This window comes from Urocampus carinirostris, chromosome 17 (assembly GCF_059441175.1).
Source record: "Urocampus carinirostris isolate Australia breed hairy pipefish chromosome 17, RoL_Ucar_1.0, whole genome shotgun sequence".
Lineage (NCBI taxonomy): Eukaryota > Metazoa > Chordata > Actinopteri > Syngnathiformes > Syngnathidae > Urocampus > Urocampus carinirostris.
The window spans coordinates 10,892,504-10,914,716 of NC_142365.1; the positions used below are offsets into that span (position 1 = coordinate 10,892,504).

The window sequence follows — 22,213 nt, forward strand, 5'->3', positions numbered from 1 at the left end:
TAAGATCACAACATAGCGATTAAAACCTAGCATACACTTTTAATGGAAAAGTACTGACCAAAAGGTACAGTTTTTAAAGTATTTAAGTACGTGCAATGTCATTTTCTTCAGAAAGTATTTGTAAATTAAAAAAATACTGTAAAACCAATGGTTGATATTGAGCAAAAACGGTTATTATCAATCCTTCGCAAAGTTTTACACATAAAACGTAAAAAATTCAGACTCTAATTTACAGTATGTACTCATCATTTTATTCCAAAAGTATACGAATATGAATATAGTACGGTGCGTCGTTTGAGGTGTCCTTAAAAGTTTGAAAATAGAATATTTGCTTAATCAAGTATGTGTTCACAATGCTCAACTGAGTTCAAAGAGCATTTTTTCTCCCACTGTGCCTATCTACTTTTGCTTACTTTCAGCGAAGCTGTTCAGGCTGTGGAACACATTAGGCAGGAGGAAATGGAGGTTGAAGAGTGACTCTATCCTTGTCCCTGCAGTTTTTTGTTAGCGTAGCATGAAAATGGTAAAATTAAGAAAAGGGCTTTTTCGAGTACACTCCGAGAGCAAACCAAAACCACAAAAAAGAAAGAAAAACGAAGAGTTGATTCGAGCGCGTCTTAGAATTAAATGTACTTGCACGCGCAACATGAGGAACTTGACAGAGGCTGCAATGATGACACAAGCCAGAAGATGGTGTCAGTGAGTAGAAAAGTTCCAAATTCCGGACAGCAACCTTAGAATTGAAACAGAATAATGGCGATAATGCGTTGTGAACTCCTTCGAACATCAACTACAAAAAAAGTCGGTAAAAAATCGATAACGAATGTATTAAACGTCAAAAGCGTTTTTAGTCCGCGTGTCTGTCCGCTATTTTTTGTCCCACGTCTGTTTTGCATGGCTTTACACGATTCGATTTTGGCGCGAAGCGTTTTTTGTTCCCCCTGCTAACGCCGATGCTTTTTTTCCAAATAAGGACAAATCGTCGCAGGCCCTGAGCCTGAGCAACGTGGCTGGGGTCTTCTACATCCTGGTGGGGGGCCTGGGCCTTGCCATGCTGGTGGCCCTCATCGAGTTCTGCTACAAGTCCCGCAACGAGGCCAAGAGAATGAAGGTGGGGTTGCCACGCCCACTTGTCAATAATAGACACACCCCCAGCCTAATTGACTTGACCAGGCATGACGAGTCGATCGTGTGTATTCATGTGCTTTGCTTGATTAGTTGTTCTGGACTGCACTAAAGCATAGCTCTTAATCCCACCCAGTGTCTAAACAGCGGGCTTCCTTTTGTAACAGTTTTCATGCATCTTTCTTCCAAAATTCTCACCCTGGGGGGTTAAAAATGTTCGTTTTTTTACACTAAGTACTCACATTTGAAATTACAGCTCGGTATTATTAGGAATTTAATATTAAAATGTACCGTTTACCAAATTTTTTCGAATTAGTTATCTGACTCTATTAACCAAACACAACCTGCATTCTCCTAACAACGCGCGCTCGTTTCTTGATGGGAAAAGATGGACAAGAATAGTTGACATTTTCACACGGGGGCAGATTTAATTTGTTAAAGTATTTAACTAAGTGAACATCGAATTAGCCGAATTAGTGTCGCTCGAGTCTCCGTCAAGCCTTCTCTCTCGATCTTCTCCCTTTCTTCCTCTGCCCACGTTTTTTTCCCGCAAGCTGGTGTGCTGGCTCCTCCTATGGGCGTGCCAGGAAAAACCCCTCGCCTCGATGTCTGAAATGGTCAAAACATCCCAGAGCGTTTCTACGTCACCAGGGCCCCTCTGCGTCGAGAAGTGCTGATTATCTCATCAGTTTTTCGTCCCAGTTCCCCGCTGTTCCTGTAAACATCATTTTTAACTAGGTTGCATTGACCTCGCCCCGCAGCTCAGCCAGTGAATATCTTTTGCATTTAAATGTAATTTGTATTTGATCGTACAAAATCCTTATAGTCCAATGTATAAAATCCTTCAGTACTAAAAAAAACCTATGTAAGATCCTGGCCGAGTGACCCCCTTCCCAAGAGGGGAGCTTGTAGGCACTTGGAACGGGGGTAGAAGTAGAAAGCTGTTGCGCTTCTCCTTTTAAAGTGATGATGTCACAGTCACTGGTGGCGGGTCCTGTGACCGGTGAATTCCAAGTGATGCTTTTCAAAGTTCTCCAATAGGTTGATTAGAATTATTATAGTAATTATAATTGTTGATATCAGGGGATGGTGTCATAATATTCTGTAATAATAGTTTGCAACAGTCTTTGATCTGAGCAGCCCTTTGAGACTCTTTGTGATTAAGGACAATGCAAATAAACATGACTTTACTAGTGAAGGGTTCCAAGGTGTTGTACTGCCCCCTAGCGTTTCATTTTAACCAATGCACTTCCCTCAAAAGTAGTCTTGCAATCCCTCTATTAATCAAAGCAAATTATATTACTTAAATACATTTTTAGGCGAAGTGTGGATTTTACCTTAGCTAGAATTAGTCATATTCTAACCAGCAGAAGAACGTTTTAACGAGGTGTTGTACTGCCCTCTAGCGTTCAATCTTGATTATTTTACTCACAAAAAAAGGTCAATTTTAGTCTTGCATTTCGCCTATTATCAAATTAAATTACATTTCGATAATAAAAAGGTACATATAAACTTTGATTTGTATTCGTATTTCTTTTGTTTGTTTTTTGTTGTTTTAAAAGTCTTAAAGCACCGCAAAAAAGATCGTTAATTAGCATTAGCATTGAGGTAGCAAACTGATGGGCTGAGCTACGTCGTTCTTTTAACTCTAAAGCTGCTTGTTAATGTTTCCTTGGTTGTATATTTAAACTCTGAGAGATAGTAAACATGTAGGAAACGTTTTCAATTATTTCTATACTCTCAGCTAAAGTGTACTTAACTGGTCATAGTTTAAAGCAGGGGTGTCAAACTTGTTTTAGCTGGGGGCCACAAATGCTATAAAAATATCTCACAGGGCCGGACTAGTAAGTTTAAGAAATAGAGAGAGGGAGAAACAGGGAGAACAAGGGAGACAGAGTAACAGTGAGAGAAAAAGACAGCAGAATAGAGAAGATGGGGGGAAATGAATAGAGAGAGAAAAAGAGAGTGAAAAAAGAGAAAGATAAAAAGAATAAGAGAAGTGAAACGACAGAAAGAAAAAGTCAGCAGGAGAAAAAAGAGACAAAGTGAGGTGTGAGAGCGAGAGAGAGAGAGGTCAAAAAAGAAAAGAAAGAGGGTGAGAAAGAAAGAAAAATAGAAAGAAAGAAAAAGTGTAAATTAGAGAGAGAAAATAGAAAGAGAGTAAGACAGAGAAAAAGAAAGTTAGAGAGTGAGAGAGAAATAGAGAAAAAGAGAGAGAAAGAGAGAGTAAACAGGAGAAAGAAAAAGAGGGAGAAATAAATAAAAAAGAAGTGAGAGAGAAATGGAGAAATACTACCACAATTGTTTTGCAAGTATTACCTGGCTTTGGGGACAGCCGGTGGAAATATTTAAAGCTACAGCTCATTTTCCTCTTGCGCTTCTCTCACTGTTGTCTTGCGGGCCGGATTTAAACCAGTGGTGGGCCTGATCTGGCCCACGGGCCGCCTGTTTGATACCTGTGGCTTAAAGGGGCAGTGTGTATTTGTCGACTAGATGTTGCTGTATTGTGTTGTCCTACCGGGGACGAGGGATACAAGGTACAAAAAAAAAAGAATAAAAACTATGGTGACTGACCACATCATTGTTCTTGATGAGGAGATGGTGTCATAATAGGCTTTGATCTGTGCAGCCCTTTGAGACTCTTTGTGATCAATGGCGTCAAAAATACTCATGACTTGAAGTTTTTGAGTTTTCCCTTGCTCTCATGTGGGTTTTAGATCAGGGGATGCTGTCATAATAGTCCGTAGTTTGCAATAGTCTTTGATCTGTGCAGCCCTTTGAGACTCTGTGATTAATGGCGTCAAAAATACTCATGACTTGATTTGACTTAGTTTTTGTGTTTTCTCTTGCCCTCATGTGGGTTTTAGACCAGGGGATGGTGTCATAATAATCTGTAGTTTGAAAGAGAGAGGGAGTCTTTGGTCGGTGCAGCCCTTTGAGACTCTGTGATTAATGGCGTCAAAAATACTCATGACTTAATTTGACTTAAAGTTTTTGAGGTTTCCCTTGCTCTCATGTGGGTTTTAGATCAGGCGATGGTGTCATAATAGTCCGTAGTTTGCAATAGTCTTTGATCTGTGCAGCCCTTTAAGACTCTTTGTGATTAATGGCGTCAAAAACACTCGTGATTTGACTTGACTTGAAGTTTTAGAGTTTTCCCTTGCTCACATGTGGGTTTTAGATCAGGGGATAGTGTCATAATAGTCTGTAGCTTGCAATAGTCTTTGATCTGTGCAGCCCTTTGATACTCTTTGTGATTAATGGCGTCAAAAATACTCAAGATTTGACTTGACTTGAAGTTTTTGAGTTTTCCCTTGCTCTCATGTGGGTTTTAGATCAGGGGATGGTGTCATAATAGTCTGTAGTTTGCAATCGTCTTTGATCTGTGCAGCCCTTTAAGACTCTTTGTGATTGATGGCGTCAAAAATAAACGTGACTTGTTTTTCGCAGCTGACCTTCACCGAAGCCATGAGGAACAAAGCCCGCCTTTCGATCACGGGCAGCGTGGGAGAGAACGGTCGCGTCCTGACGCCCGACTGTCCCAAGGCCGTCCACGCGGGGCCCGGCCCCGGTCTCCTGGGGGCCCCGCTCCGACAGAGCTCGGGACTGGCCCTGGTCTCCTCCGAGCTCCCATGAAAGCCAAAAACCTCTCAAGTGCCTTAAAGACCCGAGAAAATTCCACTCCCCTGCCCTCCCTACCCGACGAGGCCAGACTGTCGGGTGACGATATCATTTATTTACGAGAAAGGGAAAAACTGATTTTGGATCGGTTTGTTTTCCCCTCGGGACTCGATATCAAAAGGCGAGGAACGACGCCTGATTTCAGATCTATACTACGGATTATTGATACATTAGAAAAACTGTGAAGATGATATGTATATTGGGTTAGCTGTACATAGAACGACCGTGCTTGCTTTTTAAAACCGAGACTGTGTAGTGTTCATTTTTTGGGGTTCTTCTTACGGCAATAATGACAAAAACGGGGATGTCAAATTCAGGCTCTGGGGCCGGGTCCAAGCTTTCTGTTCTGAGGTGGTTCCGTGAAAGAATGTCGAGTCCGAATTCTGAGCTTTGTGCGTTATCACTCAGCCTTCATGAGTCATCAATTATAATCACGAGGGATATATGCTCATAACTTCATTCACAATATTCATGTCTGGCGTTGATTGTGTGAACTGCTTTTACAGCCGAGTGATTGCAGGTTTTACACCTGAACCGAGTCACCGCGCTACACAAATTCAACACTGGCCTCTCGCGGGCAGAGATAGCAGTCCGTTTGCATTTATTTCAAAGGGACAGTGTATATCTAGCGCCCCTTTGGAGGTAAAACAAATAATCATTTGCAAAAACAATGTTGATTTAAATAATAAGCAACAATAAATGAATGGTGAAGATATTTGGCGGTCTAGAAATGAGCATTTATTTAAAATAAGATGATTCTAGCCTACAGGGAGATGACCAGATTGGCCACCATCTTGCTGTCAATGCTTTTAATTATGTCCTCTTTTTTTCACAAAAAATACAAACATTTTGGAACATGGTAAGAAATATTGCCCATTTTAAATATTGTTTTCTTTTTTTCGCTTTTAATTTTATTTTATTTATTCTATTTTGTCCATTCTTTTTCTCTTTTCCCATTTTTTAATACCTTTTTTTCCCATTTTTCATTTTTTTTTTAATATTTTCTTTTTCCCTTCTTGTTTTCTTTGACTTCTTTTTTCATATTTCCATCCATCAATCATCTTCCGCTTATCTGGGGTAGGATCGCGGGGGCAGCAGCCTTAAAAGGGAAGCCCAGACCTCCCCATCCCCAGCCCCTTCTTCCAGCTCATCCGACGGGATCCCGAAGCGTTCCCAAGCCGGCCAAGAGACATAGTCTCTCCAGCGTGTCCTGGGTCGCCCCGGGGCCTCCTGCTGGTGTGACATGCCGGAACACATCCCGAGGGAGGTGTCCAGGAGGCATCCTTATCAGATGCCCGAGCCACCTCAACTGGCTCCTCTCAACGCGGAGGAGCAGTGGCTCTACACAGAGTCTTTCCCGGATGACTGAGCTTCTCACCTTATCTCTAAGGGAATACCCTGCGGAGGAAACTTATTACAGCCACTTGTATCCGGGATCGTGTTCTTTCGGTCATAACCCAAAGTTCATGACCATAGGTGAGGGTAGGAAGGTAGATCGACCAGTAGATCGAGAGCTTTGCCTTTCGGCTCAGTTCCCTCTTCAACACCACGGACCGGTACAGGGTCCGAATGAGGGCAGACGCTGCACCGACCCGTCTGTCGATCTCCCGTTCCATCCTACCCTCACTCGTGAACAAGACCTCAAGATACTTGAACTCCTCCACTTCGGTCAAGATCTCATCCTCAACCCGGAGGGAGCATGCCACCCTTTTCCAACTGAGAACCATGGCCTCGGATTTGGAGGTGCTGATCCTCATCCCGGCCACTTCACACTCTGCTGCGAATAGCTCCAGAGCTGAAGATCACGGCCTGGTGTAGCCAACAGCACCACGTCATCTGCAAAAAGCAGTGACGCAATGCTAAGGCCCCCAGACCGGACTCCATCCCCACCAAGGCTCAGAGTTCTCGTTTGCCCGCGTCCTAGACGCATCATTTTTGCTGGGGACGCATAGTCTCAAATCAACGTGCATCCCCGGGATGCAACCATTTTGCCACAAAATTGTCATTATTACCCGATTACTTCTTTTTAAAGATTTACCGCACTCCAAACTTTTCTTCAGGCAGATCCGCCGTTGTTGTTTTGGTCTCGTGGTTCGAGTTTGTCTGCACGCCGATCTCGGCCAACAAGATCTCGTTGTATAGTGAAAGGAGGTCCGTCTTTAAGAACTGGCTTTTTGGGCTCAACTCATTAAAAAGAGCCGGCTCTCAAACGGCTCACTTGCTTTGATGATTGATATTACGAATTATGTTGTATAAAGAAGTTAAGAAAAAAAGGAAGTATAAAAGGAGAAAATTAAAAAAGACAGGTTTGTGGTTATCCCTTTAATCGGTATATTACCAACAATAATTTGATGATTAAAACTGAATGAATATATAGATTCATATTATATATTTGTCGCGGATTTACGAGTTCAACCTCGATAACACAACATTTTGGGGACCCAGAGATCTCTGTTGGGACCCATAGATTTTCAGAGGTAAAATGAACACTGAAGGCTGCGCCTAGAAATGCTGTCCATAAAAGTTATGAACAGAATTGGTGACAATGGGCTGAAAGGAAATGAAACCCAAAAAAAAAACAATAAAATGAGATACGGTCCCTCTCAAACTTGATTAACTGGACAGGAAGAAAAGATCGAGCAAGGCATGAATTAACATTATTTTGCCAAGAAAAAAGACCACTGAAAACAGGTCCAGGACCCACCAGTTGAGAAACAGTGTAACTAATATACAAAAATGGTTTCGACTGTGAGGGTTTAGACTATGGCCTTTTTTCGGAATGCAACCCCCGTGAAAGCGAGGGACCACTCTACTCGGACATTTAAGGCAGGATCCGGCCCGGGGGCCTTATGTTTGACATCCCTGGACTAAAATGTAGCTGCCTCGTGAATAAAATCATAAACGGATGCGATTCAAAGACGAATGTCCATCTTTTGTTTTTCCTCTTTAAACCTGCACTGTGTTCAATTCATCTTTGAGGTGGGACTTTTTTTTTTATCTACCAAAAATAAACTTGAATAAGGGTCATTTTGAACTAGAACTGTAGCTCTTTGTCACGTTTATGTGTGTAAAAATTCCGAACGCTAACGGGTCTACGTTTTTTTTTTATCAACTGTGTTCCGGAACTTTTGGGCTAACTGTGACAGAATATTTCATTCCCCGCCACGGGGAAGGAAATGTGTGCTCTTCGAACCGGATGCCGTCTGTGGGTTTCAATTCAACCTTTTTATTTGGGATCTTTTTTTTAAGTAAAAAGAAATTCTAAACGGTGCCTGGTGTCGTTATTAAAGTTGACCACTAAGTGGTGCTGTAGGGTGTGATGCACCCGCTACATAGTACGAGGAAGAATAAACTATAAAAAAATCAAAAGGACCATATAGCTCTATTTTAATTCTGATTTTTTTTTTGCAGAGAAAAAAAGAAGGAGGGGGAGGGAAAGAGAAAAAAAAGACAGAAAAAAGAAAAAGCAAGACTAAAAGGAAAAAAGAATAGGAAAAAAGGAAACAGTGGGGAAAAAATTGGTCTGCATTAATATAGGTCTTTTCAAGTCACTGAAGACTCCCCAAAGCGCTTTACATTTACCCATTCGCAAACACTCACACACTAATAGCCAGAGGCTGCCAAGGAAAAAGAAAAAAAAACTAGAAAAAATGAAGGTAAATGGAAAAAAGGCATACAAAGAAATCAAAAAACAAGAAAGAGAAAAAAAGAATAAAAAATAAGAAAAAGGTGGTGAAGAAAGAAAAAATACAAGAAAAAAAGCTAGGAGAAAATGAAACAGAAAAAAATGGAAAAAAAAGAAAAAAAAATACTGAAAAAGAAAAGTTAGAAAAATGAAAGAAAAACAAAACAATTAAGAAAAGGGGAAACAATAGCAAAAAGGGATGTAAAAGGAAGCTTGAAGAAAGGAAGACAGAATGAAAAATTTGAAAGGGGGGGGGAAGGACAAAAAGAAAAGGAAAAAATAAGAGAAACAAATCCAAGAAGAGGAAAAAGAGTATAAGAGAAACAATAAAAAATTGAAACAAAGAAATAAAGTACTAAGACAAAAAAGCTAGGAAGAAAAATGAAGAAAAAGGGGAAAGAATATGAACAAAAGAAAAATATTTAAAAAGGAAAAAATAAAAAGGTAAACTAGGAGGAAAAGAAATGAAAAAAGGAAGATATAAGAGCTAGGCAAAGGTGAAGAAAAAACATGGGGGAAAGGTAAAGATAAAAGAAAAGAAAGCTAGGAATAACAAAAAAAGAAGAAAAGTGAAAGAGAAAACACAACGAAAAATAGAAAGAAACTAGGAAAAGATGAAGTTCCACAAAATTCCGCCTACTGTATATGTGCTGCAGTTCCTTTCCAGATCAAGCAGCGTCGCTACAGAACTAACAAGATGCATTGGTTAGGATGACGTCACAGTAGGTGGCTAAAAATGGCTTTCGGCGGTTTTGCCGAAATGACGTCTATACATTACAATTGAACCCTTTTATGTGGAATTTTTACTAAAAATTCATCATTCTTAACAGCGTTACGTGTCATTAAAATGCTTTTTGTGTGATAGTTTTAGCCTTCAATTGCAAATGTGGCGCACTTGGCCTTTACCGACACCGGCTTAAAGGCAAAGCTGCGGAGGTCGTCAATTTCGTTAATTAGTAGCGAAAATGTGAATTTTTTTCCAAAACTTTGAGAACTTACCTGCATCCCAATGGTCATATTACTTTTATTATATTCTTAAGTTTCAAGTTATTATAGGGCAGAACAAGTATACTTACTTTGAGTACTTTTCGCCCTGACTGAATGCGAAAGTCGTTGCTTTGGTTATTCCATAACGAAAAACAAAGCGAAAGAGTGGAATTTCGAAAAAAAAAAATTGTAGCTATAAAACAATTCAAATGGCGATATTTGTATATTTTACTTTTTATTGTAAGACAAGATAATAAATACCTTATGTAGTTTAGAAACAGACCGCAACAGATCAAACGAACACAATGCATTTTGGGATACAAAATGTACAAACGAGTCGTTAGCGAATGAAATGGCTTTGCGAGCCGACTCTTTGAGATAAACGAATTTTGAAGGGATTCAAGTCCCTTTGGAACGCTCTCGCTTTTTCTTTTTCGTTCCCATTTTTAATTTTTTCCCTCTCCTCTAGATTTTCTCCTTTCTATTATTTATCGTTTCTTTATGCTTTTCTAATTTTCTTACCGCTGCGGGACTTGATTTATCAAGCTCTGCGTTTGATAAGTATGTGTTGTTGTACAGTGAACATTCCTTTTTTGTCTTTACCTCTTCATAGATATAAGATTGTCACTTTTCCATTCATGCTTTTTGAAGCATGTCTTACAATTAACATATTATAGACAAGATAGTTTTCTGTAGCGTGCAGGGTTCCTGAAGGCTTAGTTTTGTTTGGTCTAGGTTATGTCTGCTAGCTAGCTTGCCTGCTATGCTCATTGTTTGTTCTCCCGGCCGGGTTCGCGTTTGTTGCTGCTGTGGCTCACGGTTATCCTGGCTGCTTACGGCATGTTTTCGTTCAGCCAGGATGCAGTTTTTCTTTGATCTGGTTCGGTTTCTTCTTCAACAGCAGCCGGCTAGCCAGCTGTGATCATTTTGGTATAGGTATACGTTCGTGTTTGTTGCCGTAATTGTTTTTGTAATTGGCTCCGTTATCTTGGCTGCCTACCGCATGCTTTTGGTTGACCAGCCTCCTGTTTTCCCCGGTTTTTAGTCCAGGTTAAACCATTTTAAGCAGACGGTTAGCCTGCCAGTTAGATGAAAAGAAAAAGGAAGCCTGGCCCGGTCGTAATGACTGAAATATTAGGAGGTCAGGCTCAGGCTTGAGTTCTTACCACTAAATCAAATAGACCTCACTACCTACCACCTCCTTAATGACCACAGGACATTCGTTCAGTTTTAAACTTTAATGTTAATTCCATGCCGTGTTTTCAGTCAAGAATACAGATGGTACTTGTGGTTCCGTTGACAACATCCAGTAGAACAAATCAGATTCACGTAACACACACACCGACCGATCGACCGGGAAGAGAAGGGCAAGGAGGTCAAATGGCGAGGAGGCGAAATAAGAAACCCAAAAGGTGTCGACGGCGGAAGTTTAGATACAGCAGGCCTCCATTTCTCCAATTATGTTGTCCCTGTTCGTCTCTGTGCCCATGCAAAACTTTGTTACGATACAATCAAGAGTGTTGAAGCCCACCCCCCCACTCTACTACACAAATCCATTATCCCCCTCGTTACGACGACTACTGAACCTGCCTACAACGCCGCGCTTGGTCCGAGGAGACGAGAACAGAGGCCACGTCATTTTCGTTCGTCCCGATTTGAAACTCCCAAAAACTAAAACGAGATGTGTCCGAGGTGGTTCGATAACGAGGGCACTTGAGTTGTTCCGCGCTTACGTTTAGTCGCGTCTCTGCAAAAAAAACAGAAAAAGCGCTCGGCGACGCCGCGCACACACCTTTTAAATAAACTTGCGTGTGTGTGCGCGCAGGCAAGCAATCTTGGCAACGTGAAGCAAGAAAAAAAAAAAAAAAACTAACGAGAAAAAGAAAGGGATGTTGACGTTTTTAAAGGGCACCATCTTGCAAATCGGTCATCAGAAAAAAATAAATCTCTCTCCACCTTGAAATGATTAAGTGAGTGAAAAGGAAAAACGGAGAAGAGATATGAAGGATGGACATGTGACTGAGGGTGGGGGGTTGGAAAGATAAGGGAGGGGGGCTCGTCGCGTGCCGGTTATTCGGGGTCTCACTGGGCCTCTTCTTTTGCTTCTGGTGCCGCTTCTGTGCTCTGTTCATCCCCTGGAACGAAAAACGCGCCAACATCACCCTCAAAATCACTATTAACAGAAAAAAAACGGGCCGAAACACTAGGACACTGTCAAATATACAAACACAGTCAAAAACAGACAGACACGCAAGTAATAAAGTTTAAAGACGTACAGACACACAGAGACCCAAAACAGACATGGTCAAAATCAGAGACACAAACTAACACCCAAGACACACGCACAAACGCCCAAGACACACACATTCAAGACACACACATACACACACCCACACCCAAGACACACACACACACACCCAAAACACACACACACCCAAGACACACACACAAACACCCAAGACACACACCCAAGACACACACACAAACACCCAAGACACACACCCAAAACACCCAAGACACACACCCAAAACACACAAACACCCAAGACACACACACAAACACCCAAGACACACACACAAACACGCTCAAAGGATCAAAGACAGACCCATGATACACTCAAAGACACAGAAACACAGAAACAGCAAGAAAGTGAGTCACACTGAAAATAAATGCCAAAACCGGATAAAGTAACACACACAAAAAAGTGAGCAAGTGACGTGCATAAGTGTGCGCATGTATCACGTTACTGGTGGAAGCGTTCATTCTCGTGAAAAAAAAACACGACGATGCCTAATAGCTTAGAAGTGTTGCCATGGAAACGACCAAAAAACTAGCACTCTAGGCTGGAGGTTTTTTTCCCCGCAAGCCTGTTGGGAAAGAATGCCATCCATTTTAGCAAGCGAATTAACGCAGTTTTCTTGTGCTCGGTGCCTTTGTGGTGACATCACCACTTCCGAGACGTGCTTTAAATAAGTTTTTTTCATTTCAGTAAGTGACGGTAGCGCAGGGTGGGGGGCGTTGAGGCAAAATTTAGAGGAGGTGGCCAGTTAGTGGCGTGCATTTTGCGGAGGTGTTCAAGACGCTTCACATTAGTTGAAGCAACGCCTTAGAGGAGGAAAGACTTACAAAACGAGTTTATTAAGGAAGGGGCGAAAATGAGGATGCGCCCCCTTTAAGCATCTATGAGGGAAAGATGAGAGGTTAAAAGGACAGACATAAAGTCAGATGAAGAGGAGAGGGGTGGGTTGTGTTTTTGGGAGGGACAGAAGCGGGTCTCACCGTCTCCCTGCAAGTCTGAGGTCCAAAGTGTCAAGTTGTCACGTAGCAGCTGCATGATGAGCGTGGAGTCCTTGTAGCTCTCCTCGCTCAGCGTGTCCAGTTCGGCGATGGCGCTGTCGAAGGCTTCCTTGGCCAACCTGGGGGCGAATGGCGGTCAGATCCTCCCGAGGCCAGAGGGACGGCACAGAAGGGGCTACCTGCAGGCGCGGTCGGGCGAGTTGAGGATTTCGTAGTAGAAAACGGAGAAGTTGAGTGCCAGGCCGAGGCGGATGGGGTGGGTGGAGGGCAGCTCGTTGAGGGCGATGTCGCTAGCCGCTTTGTACGCCACCAAGCTGTTCTCCGCAGCCTCCTTCCGGTCATTGCCGGTGGCGAACTCTGCCAGGTACCGGTGGTAGTCTCCCTTCCTGTGGGGGCGACACACACACACACACACACACACACACACACACACACACACACACACACACACACACACACACACACACCACAGAAATCAGATCCAGGATTCTTGCACCTTTTTCATGGCCGAATTATAGGAAGAAATCTGGTGTCAATCGTGTATTTTTGCAGAGCCACAAATAATATGTGCGATCTCCATATGCAATTATTAATCTTCAAGGTGCATTTACCAAGACATATTATTTTTAGATATTAAATAAGTTGCAAAAATATTAGTAGATTTGAACAGTACGTGTAATTCAGTCAAATCTCTCTCCATGTGGGTGTTGGATAAAAATAATTTCCAGGTGTGTCCCATTACGATTTACCACTGGGAAATGCTACCCTTAGAATAAATGTCCCTAATTGATAAGTAATCCTTGCACTAATACGGACTTCTTAGTGCCCTGTTTAAGTGTGGCATGCACTTGTCTTGGGCAGGACCCGTAGGGGCCAACGAAGCTTCATAGGACAACGCCATACAAACTAATGTCGGCTGCAATTAATCATAATTGCAATACCAAGCCACCAGAGAGCAGTGTTGACATCAGTTGTAGACAAAATTGTTGAGGAACATGGCAACAATTGTAACCATTTACAAAAACTTCATCCAGAATTCTAGTACTTTTCCATCCTTAAAAACACAACATTAAAATGCAAGCATTTTCTAGGATTTCAAGCACCCGCACAAACCCTGCAGATGCTGCACTTTCATTAACACTTAAGGTATGCAGGTACGCATTATGTACATGTTCTTGTTTTTTTCTACTTTCAATCAAAGAGACACCATTAAAAAGTAAACACTTGGAGATCAAATTTTCCCTGGGGTGTGAAAACATAGATGCTCAAAATGGCATGTATCGTGATTTACATGTTTTTGCATTCGGGAGCCCAATGGTGCCAAAGCCCAAATAATAGTGCTTTGCAGCCAAAACTGACTGGTGAGGTTTTTGGGGAAACTGCTATTGTAAAAATAATTGGCATGTATTTAAAAATAGGTTTTAACGACATTTCACCGATGTATATGTACACACAGTTAAGTTAGTTCTCTTTATAATCACTTTTGGAACTTTATATTGTCTTAAGGGGTGGGGGGAATATCGAAATGTAAAACTATATGTATGGATAGGCCTGATTCCACCTAACATTTTGAGTCCAAAAATATCCATAAACGACTGAGGTATTAAAAGCGTCTATTTCAGCCAACTACTTTTGAGCACATTATTAATTTATGCCATTGTATTGTAGAGCTGTTTGTGTGCAAACATTTTGTAGTTTTCTTTTATTTGTCGATGTTCTTTGTTACAAATAAACATGACAAATATGATGTTATCTTTTTTAAAGATTTTATGCATGTATAGTCCTCATTTGAATAGATTTTGTTTTTCTATCGACGTATTGAAATAGTATTAAGGCTCGGTATGGTCTCTCTACCTCTTCACAATGTGCATGGAGCACAAGAGAGCTTTGCCATAATCAGTCGCATGGGTCACCATGTGTACAGGTGGTTGAGTTTTTTAAAAAAATGTCTGCGGTTGCCAGAATGGGTCTGTAATCTTAAACCATACTGAACCCCAAGAAATAATCTACAAGGAATACATTCTGATGCTTTTAAATGGCATGTAAAAGAAACGAAACAGAGACCTCACTTTGTTCTGATCACGGGTCATTAAAACAAACCAAAAACCTACATTTTGTAGTAGAAAACCTTGGACTCTCCCGAAGTGGAGGCTGGGATGAGGTGCTGGTCCAGTACTTCCAGGATGTCTTTGCAGATCGATTTCAGCTCGTTCTCTACCTGCAGGCAGACAGGAGGTAAGCCTACTAGCAGAAGCAACTTTGTGGTTGCAGCGTGTCAACGGCACCGACCAGCTTTCGGTAGTCCTGGTACATGGTCAGCTTCCCATCGCTAGCTTTGCTCTCTTCTTTCTGCTCCAGGCTGCTGATGATCCTCCACGAAGCTCGCCGTGCCCCAATCACGTTCTTGTAGGCCACTGACAAGAGGTTCCGCTCTTCCACGGTCAGCTCCAAGTCCAAGCTGGCCACTTGCTTCATCGACTCCACCATTTCTGGTCACATCAGAGGGGGATGCATCAGTTAGCAGTGTTTCCCATTTTTGAGAAAAAACTAATTACAGTTTTCAGACCTGTATTGCAATTTCAATGGGATTTTCGATTTTAGAAGAAAGGTGCATTTGCTGTGCTAGTTTTGTTTTTTCGTAAGTACTTAACCTTTGGATGCATGACCTACCAGTATATACATCCCTCCATGAGTTGAGTTGATAATTAGTGGAGAACAAAACGAGACTTGACTAGAATACCTAAGGCACCGTGTCACAAACAGGCTTTATGGGAAATATGACAGTAGTTATTTTTTCAAGATTTTGTAAAATAGCAACATATAGGGTCACTTTTTATCCCACTGATGCATTCAAGAGTTAATAATGGTATGATGTCACCAGTCACACCTCGCCATACCGAAAATGTACATAATACTAATGTGTAGTTTTTCAGATTGTGATCAACTTCGACGTGGGACCAGGTAAGACTTCAAGCTATTGCTTCAACTGTTTCCCAGCTAGGATCCCTATGCTACACCCATCTTGTATGTGATCAGGTGAGAATACAGACCTACTATTTCTGTGTGTTCTAACTAAATGCAGTGATTATTTCAAGTAAGGACAAAACGTGTTTACTTTCAAAAGGGACCAAAACCGTCCAGGTTCTCCAAAGGCTTAAACAACTGCATTCATTTGATTTTGGGTATGTCTTTGAGAATATATGTGAATTTGACAGGATTGTTAAGGGGTTAAATTAAGTACAGTATATATATATATATATATATATATGTGTATATAAATCCTTGAAAAATAAAAAAACGGAGGTGTCATATTATTAGAAATTCGCAATGTCACATTGCAATGTTGATTCGATTGCGGTTAATTGTGCAGCCCTACGACATAGTCCATCTTGCTGTGAGTAAACAGGGCACCTATTTTTGCGTAAAACTTCTGTCTCATTTCCCATGCCTTGTGGGTGCAATTTATTTGCTGTGTCATTGCCTTTCATAACTAGTGTAATATAATCCAATAGTCTACAAGGGAATGCTTTCATCATGAATCTAGCTTATTGGTTTTGCTCTAAAAATGCACCTAGATTGATACTTTTGAATCAAAAACGTACAAACATTTCTTCCGGGTGGGTCATGCCCCCGCACCCACATAAACTGCCCTCTGACCCCTAGACTTTCCTCAGACCTCCCGAGGTTCTCACAAATTTCGATGGGAAACACTGGTTAGAGTGCTAGCATAACCCGTTTGACAAGGAAAAGGAAAGATAACGGAAGATATTAACACACTTACAGACCAAGCAATTTTTCTGCAGACGCCAGCATTTTATTAATGGGGCTGCCGATTTGCTCCGACTTGCGAGTGGGTCATCGACGGATATGTCAAGGTGCTGGGAAGTGGGCCAGATATGCTCTCAGTGCCTCGAGGTGATTCACTGCTAAGTGGTGCAGAATCCACAAAGGAAGCACCAGCAAAGAATTACTCAACCCTGTGGGGTGTACACTGCCACTGAAATTCAGAGGGGGGAGTTCCCAGGAGCAACAAAAGGAGCTGCAATGAGGATTTCAGCCCAAAAAAACGGTGTCAGCATGTAGAATATTTTGAACTTACATAAACCCCCTTTTAAGAACGATTATATTCCACTGCCAGGAAGATGCGACAGCAAACGTTGCTACGTCAGATTATACGCAAATAAGGGCTTTGCATCAACAACAACAAAAGTTAAAAAACGTAAAACTCAAAATAGCTTGTTGTTGCTACAGAGTTAGCTTGCACCAAGCATGCCATGTCCTGTTTCCCACACCATAACAAGTCTCTGACGGCTGCTAGAGTCTAATTAGTCCCACCAGAGTCGTGTAACTATTCCATCCATCCATTAGCTGTACCGCTTATCCTCAGTACGGTCGCAGGGATGCTGGAGCCCATCTCAGCTATCTTCGGGCAGTGGACAGCCTGAACCGGTTGCCAGCCAGTCGCAGAGCACACAGAGACGGACAACTCACTCGCTCATTTACACCTAGGGGCAATTTTGACCGGCCAATTAACCTAATATGCATGTTTTTGGAACGTGGGAGGAAACCGAAGTGCCCTGAGACAACTAACGCAAGCACAAGGGGAACATGCAAACTCCACACAGGAAGGTTCGATCTCATGACCTCAGAACTGTGCCACGGATGTACTAACCACTCAGCCGCCATGCTGCCCTGGATCTCGTAACTCGTACAGTATTATCAAATAGTTTAATCAGATTTTTATTCCACGATCTCCCAAAGATTAGTGTCAAGGGGATCACCTCATGTGCTGCCCAATCTCAAAGTTTAGGTTTTTGAGTTGCCCTCATGTAGATTTCAGATCTCGGGATTGTGTAAAAATAGTCTGTAGAGCCGTTTGAGACTTCATGTGATTAAGGGCTAATCAAATAGACACGACTTGGTTAATCAAAATAACTCCAATATCTATTTATAAGAATGATAGCAAGCGCGATGGAGTGTATTGTGCTATGTATTCCTCAAAACACCGCTTCAAAAGACAGGGAAATATAAGACCACTCTAACTAGAGATTAAAGAAAGCGAGTTAAAGGAAGTACAGCACGGAGTGAATGTTTTTCCAATTACATTAAAGGACAATGCCTGGGTGTAATTTGCATATCTGTCATCTTATAAGTTTCCCCGTATTTTAAGTTTTTTGAGCATTAAAAATGCCGCACAACAATTTTTTGATTTCCTTTTTTAAAATGTTTTTTTTCGTTTTTCACATATCGCCTCTAATCCGGACAATGTCCCCGCAGATTGCCAATATTGTTGCGGTACAATAGCAGATTTTGTCCTCAATCATTTTTTGTATGTCTATAGTGGCACTGCTTCGTATAATAAGCAACACTAAATTTACCATGTGGTGAAAAAAAAACTAACAAAGATGCTAAATAAACTGTTTATTTGCTAAATAAATACACCTGTTTACACAAATTATCTTTGTTTTCATTCTACATAGCCCGTCTTGCTGAGTTGTGTTTGAGGTTTATAATTACTCAATAAGGGGAATTGGAATCATTATTATGGGCTGAGATTGGCTGAAGTTGACAGGTATTAGTTTGAATGGTAAACAGGACAGTGAAACACGACACATTTGAATGAAATAATAAAAAAGGCTCACTCTGCAGACAGCAACGAGCTGCAACAATAAATGCAAACTTGTTGCTGAACAAAGACCTGAAAATCCGTTGTCACTGTGGCAACAGGGCAAATAAGAGACAATTGACATTACTGGTGTTATTTTCAAAATATTGTGCAGTAGAAGGTATTTCAGATCTCTAGATTACAGTACGTTCTTATCTGGTATTTATATAATCGTTACATAGCTGTTTTTTATGGTTGGACCCCTCAGGCTTTTATTTTTAAACTATAGTAATAGAAACAGTTCTGGTAATTTAGAATACTGGTAAGGTTTACGATGTAGTATTTAATTTAAAAAATGAAATAGTTTTATATGTCGAAGTGTCCTTGTGCAAGACACTGAATCCCTAATGCCCCCAATAAGCAGGTCGGCGCCTTGCATGGCCGCTATTGGTGTGTGAGTGTGTGTGAAGCACATTGTAAAGCGCTTTGGGAGGTCTCTATTGACTTGAAAAGCGCTATATAAATGCAGATCATTTACCATATAGTACCTAAAATGTTGGTGATGTTGACAATATCTGTATTAATTGTTATTGCAACATCCATTGCAGCCTGGTCATCCTGGAAGGGGGATTACCTCATGTGTGGTCCCTTCTCAGGGTTTCTTCATTTTCCTCATGTTGAGTTTTTTGAATTTTACCTAGCCCTCATGTGGGTTTTCAATCAGGGGGTGGTATCATAATAGTCTGTGGTTTGCAATAATCTGTGGTCTGTGCTGCCTTTTGAGACTCTTAGTGATTAAGGGCAATACGAATAAACATGTTTATCGTAAATATGGACTAACTCAAAGGGGAATGGGGTTCCGTTAAATCATGAATCGTGACCTTTTCAAGCAAAAAGCACTTGTATCTGTCGATACTAACGTGTATATTTTACTTGGATCGATACCAGAATTGCCTACACCCCTACTATAAACCATCAGAGAACCGGAATTTTGTCATAGCCAATATAAAGATAACATTTAATGTAATCAAAAGTCATACGGGTGACATTGTTCTCAAAATTCACCTGATCGATGAGTTTGAATTTAAAATGTACAAAATCTTCTTCGGAGGGGGACCCCCATTAGAATGTCCGCCTCCTGGGGTCTTACAAAATTCTATGAGAAACACAGTCTGCAGGGCAAAACACGATAGTTTTATGAATAAGTAACTCAATATAGTGTAATATACAAACACGTTATTGCTAGAGTCATAATTGTCGCAGTTAACCGCGATGGAGGATAGCTGATTAGCCGCTAACGCTAGCTAATTAGCCAACTCAGTTAGCTGCTAATCAGCTAGCTACTCAGTGGGGATGGAGGGAGTAATTTCAGTTGAAAAATGACACCCACCATGATATAAGAGAGTATATTTATAGCGCAATGTTTGTATACTAACGTTGGATGGTTTATTTGATATGCGAACGATCCATTTGTATCGTTTTTAAATAAGCATTTCGAATGAATATAAATCCGCCATTTTGTTTCCACCTAGCCCGACAGGTCCATGTGAACGCGCGGAGGCGACCCAGTCATCAAAGGGGTGATGAGGCCGTGGCGGCTACGTAATTCTTATAAAGTCTCAAATATACACAAAGAGAATAACATACCATCGTATCGTTCCGCTTGCTCGGCAAGCTTCGCTTGATAAACTGCGTCCCCTCTTTCCGCCATGGTGCTCGGCTAATGCGGTGGTGGTGGACGGCAGGGGGTGGTGCTGTTCGATAAAAAAAAGGAAAAAGTTCCGGAATGGGGGATTGGGGGGAGGGAGCGTGAGGAAAGGGAGGACTTGGTGGGCCACTCGGAGGACTTAACCGGCCACTCGGTGATTCCTAGCGGCGGAGGAGCGACAAGCACGGAGATCCCTCGGTAAAGATGGCGGAGGAGGAGCATCCGGGTATCTGGTCCTACATCCGGGAATTGTGGCAAGTCTCCGCCTTCTATTATGGGAACTGAAAAGAGGTCTACTGTTCTTCATATTGTTTTAAATGATATAATAGTGAAACATAATGCACCAAAATAAATCCTTATTTATAGCTTTTTCATGTTTTGTAATAAATGCATTTTATTTATTGTTCCAATGTTGACATTTCTTACAGAATTTAAACGAAATTGTTTAATCGAAGCAAAGAACACAGAGATGATAACCCTCCTTTGAAATACAAAAACTGAGAAAAAAGAAAAAGAGATATGAGTCAATAAGAGAAAGGAGAGAGGATAAAATAGAAAAATCAAGTAAGGGAAAAGAGAGAAAAGGAGAAAGCTGTAACATGAGAAAGAGAAGCAAAGAAAAATAGGGAGAGAAAGGGTAAGCACAAAAAGAAAACAGAAAAAGAGAGGGATAAAATGAAACAGTGGAGGAGAGACGAAGATGAGAGGTAGAAAGATCTAATCGAATAGTCTTTATTGTGGTTGATATCAGAGAAAGAGAGGGAAGGATAAATAAAGAGGAGAAAAGGAGAAAGCTAGAGCGATAGGGAGATAGAAAGATAGAGAAAAAGAGACATAAGAGTGAGATAAGAGGAAAGGAGAAAAAGAGAAAGATATAAGAAAGAGAAACAGAAAAGCGATAGGGAGAGTGAGAAAGAGCTAAGAAAAAAGAAAAAGAGAGGGAGAAAGTAAAATAAGTGAAACAGGGAGAGACAAAGATGAGAGAGGGAGAAAGATATTAAAGTATTTTTTGTGGTTGATAAAGCTAGAGGGAAGGAGAAATAAAGAAGAGATGGAGCGATAGAAAGAAAGAGATAGGCAAAAGGAGACAAAATGCAGGAGTGAGATAGAGATAGAAAAAAATAGGAGGGATTGAAAAAAGAAAGACAAAAACAGAAAGTAAAAGGGTTAGAGAAAATGAGAAATAACGAAGAGGAAAGAAAGCGTATCAAAAGAGGCTTTCCACTCACTCCCAAGAGTCGGCTCATATATAAGTTTCGTTCGCGAACGACACATCGCACCGCGGAAAATCGGAGGCCACCCGCGACGGACATGACCAAATCTCTTGATGTAAATGTTTAATCGAGTGCTAAAAGACATTTTTTATGAAGTAAAACCACAAGACATTAAGAGGCCTTGTGAATTCAAAACAATGCAACAGTTCGGCGTTCATATCACTTAAAAATATTGAGGTATAGTTGTCATGTGGGCAATTCTTCAACGCATCTTTTGGCAGTGGTGGTCAAACTTGGAATAGCGGGCCGCATTGGGTCGATACAGGAGACTTTGTCCAATTTAAATGTAAATGCTCACAATTGAAGCAAAATAGTATTGGTGCGGTTGTAGTTTTGCAGTATTTCTGTAAGACGCACACAGACACTGGGGACAAAGCTACATCTTTTATTAGCAGTACTTTATTCACAATGATATTTTCACGTATGTTCACCATTTCTGTTTGGTGGAGCAAATCCCTACTCCCAAAACAGCCTGGAGATGAATGGGTGCCACCAGGATGTACTTGCCCAAGACAAGCCACAGAAAAGTGGTGCCCAGACGACCCAGGCGGTCAAGTGTGAACAAAATTAAGAACAGGGAATACTCCTACATTGTTTGTACTTACCCCGCGACCCTACTGAGGATAAGAGGTGCAGATGATGGATGGATGGAAGTTTGTACTTGTACCACAGCTCTTGGATTCCTTAACCACCTGGTCATTGGGGCAACACTTTTTCTGTGGTGTGTCTTGGGCAAGTAGAGCCTGTTGGAGCCCATTCCTCTCCAGTTTTTTTTTTATGGGTAGGGGTAGTACCGTTTCCCATTGTTCCTAGTAGCAGGAAGAGCCTCCAACTCTAACTCAGATAAAGCA

The 22,213-nt window shown here is 41.3% G+C and overlaps 2 protein-coding genes across 6 annotated transcripts in view; one reads left to right on the plus strand and one right to left on the minus strand.

The window, feature by feature from the left end:
- Positions 1–8,076, plus strand: part of gria4b (glutamate receptor, ionotropic, AMPA 4b) — a 198,533-nt gene extending 190,457 nt beyond the window's left edge. For all 4 annotated transcript variants that reach the window (XM_088321203.1, XM_088321204.1, XM_088321205.1 and 1 more), the window contains 2 exons: positions 974–1,111; positions 4,576–8,076. In XM_088321203.1, the coding sequence (XP_088177329.1) occupies positions 974–1,111; positions 4,576–4,761 (324 nt within the window). In that variant the 3' untranslated portion in view covers positions 4,762–8,076. The remainder of the gene's footprint in view (positions 1–973; positions 1,112–4,575) is intronic.
- Positions 8,077–10,701: 2,625 nt separating this feature from the next.
- On the minus strand, positions 10,702–20,321 carry LOC148349209 (14-3-3 protein epsilon-like). Of its 2 annotated transcripts, none has more exons than XM_088321207.1 (6): positions 20,028–20,321; positions 15,065–15,264; positions 14,887–14,993; positions 12,955–13,161; positions 12,758–12,894; positions 10,702–11,613 (listed from the first exon to the last, which is right to left on the minus strand). In XM_088321207.1, the coding sequence occupies exons 1-6, from the start codon at positions 20,089–20,091 to the stop codon at positions 11,561–11,563; spliced, it is 768 nt and encodes a 255-aa protein (XP_088177333.1). In that variant the 5' UTR covers positions 20,092–20,321; the 3' UTR covers positions 10,702–11,560. The 2 variants fall into 2 exon arrangements, with proteins under 2 accessions (XP_088177333.1, XP_088177334.1); XM_088321208.1 differs by having other exon boundaries at positions 14,887–14,989; positions 15,061–15,264.
- Positions 20,322–22,213: the final 1,892 nt, after the last annotated feature.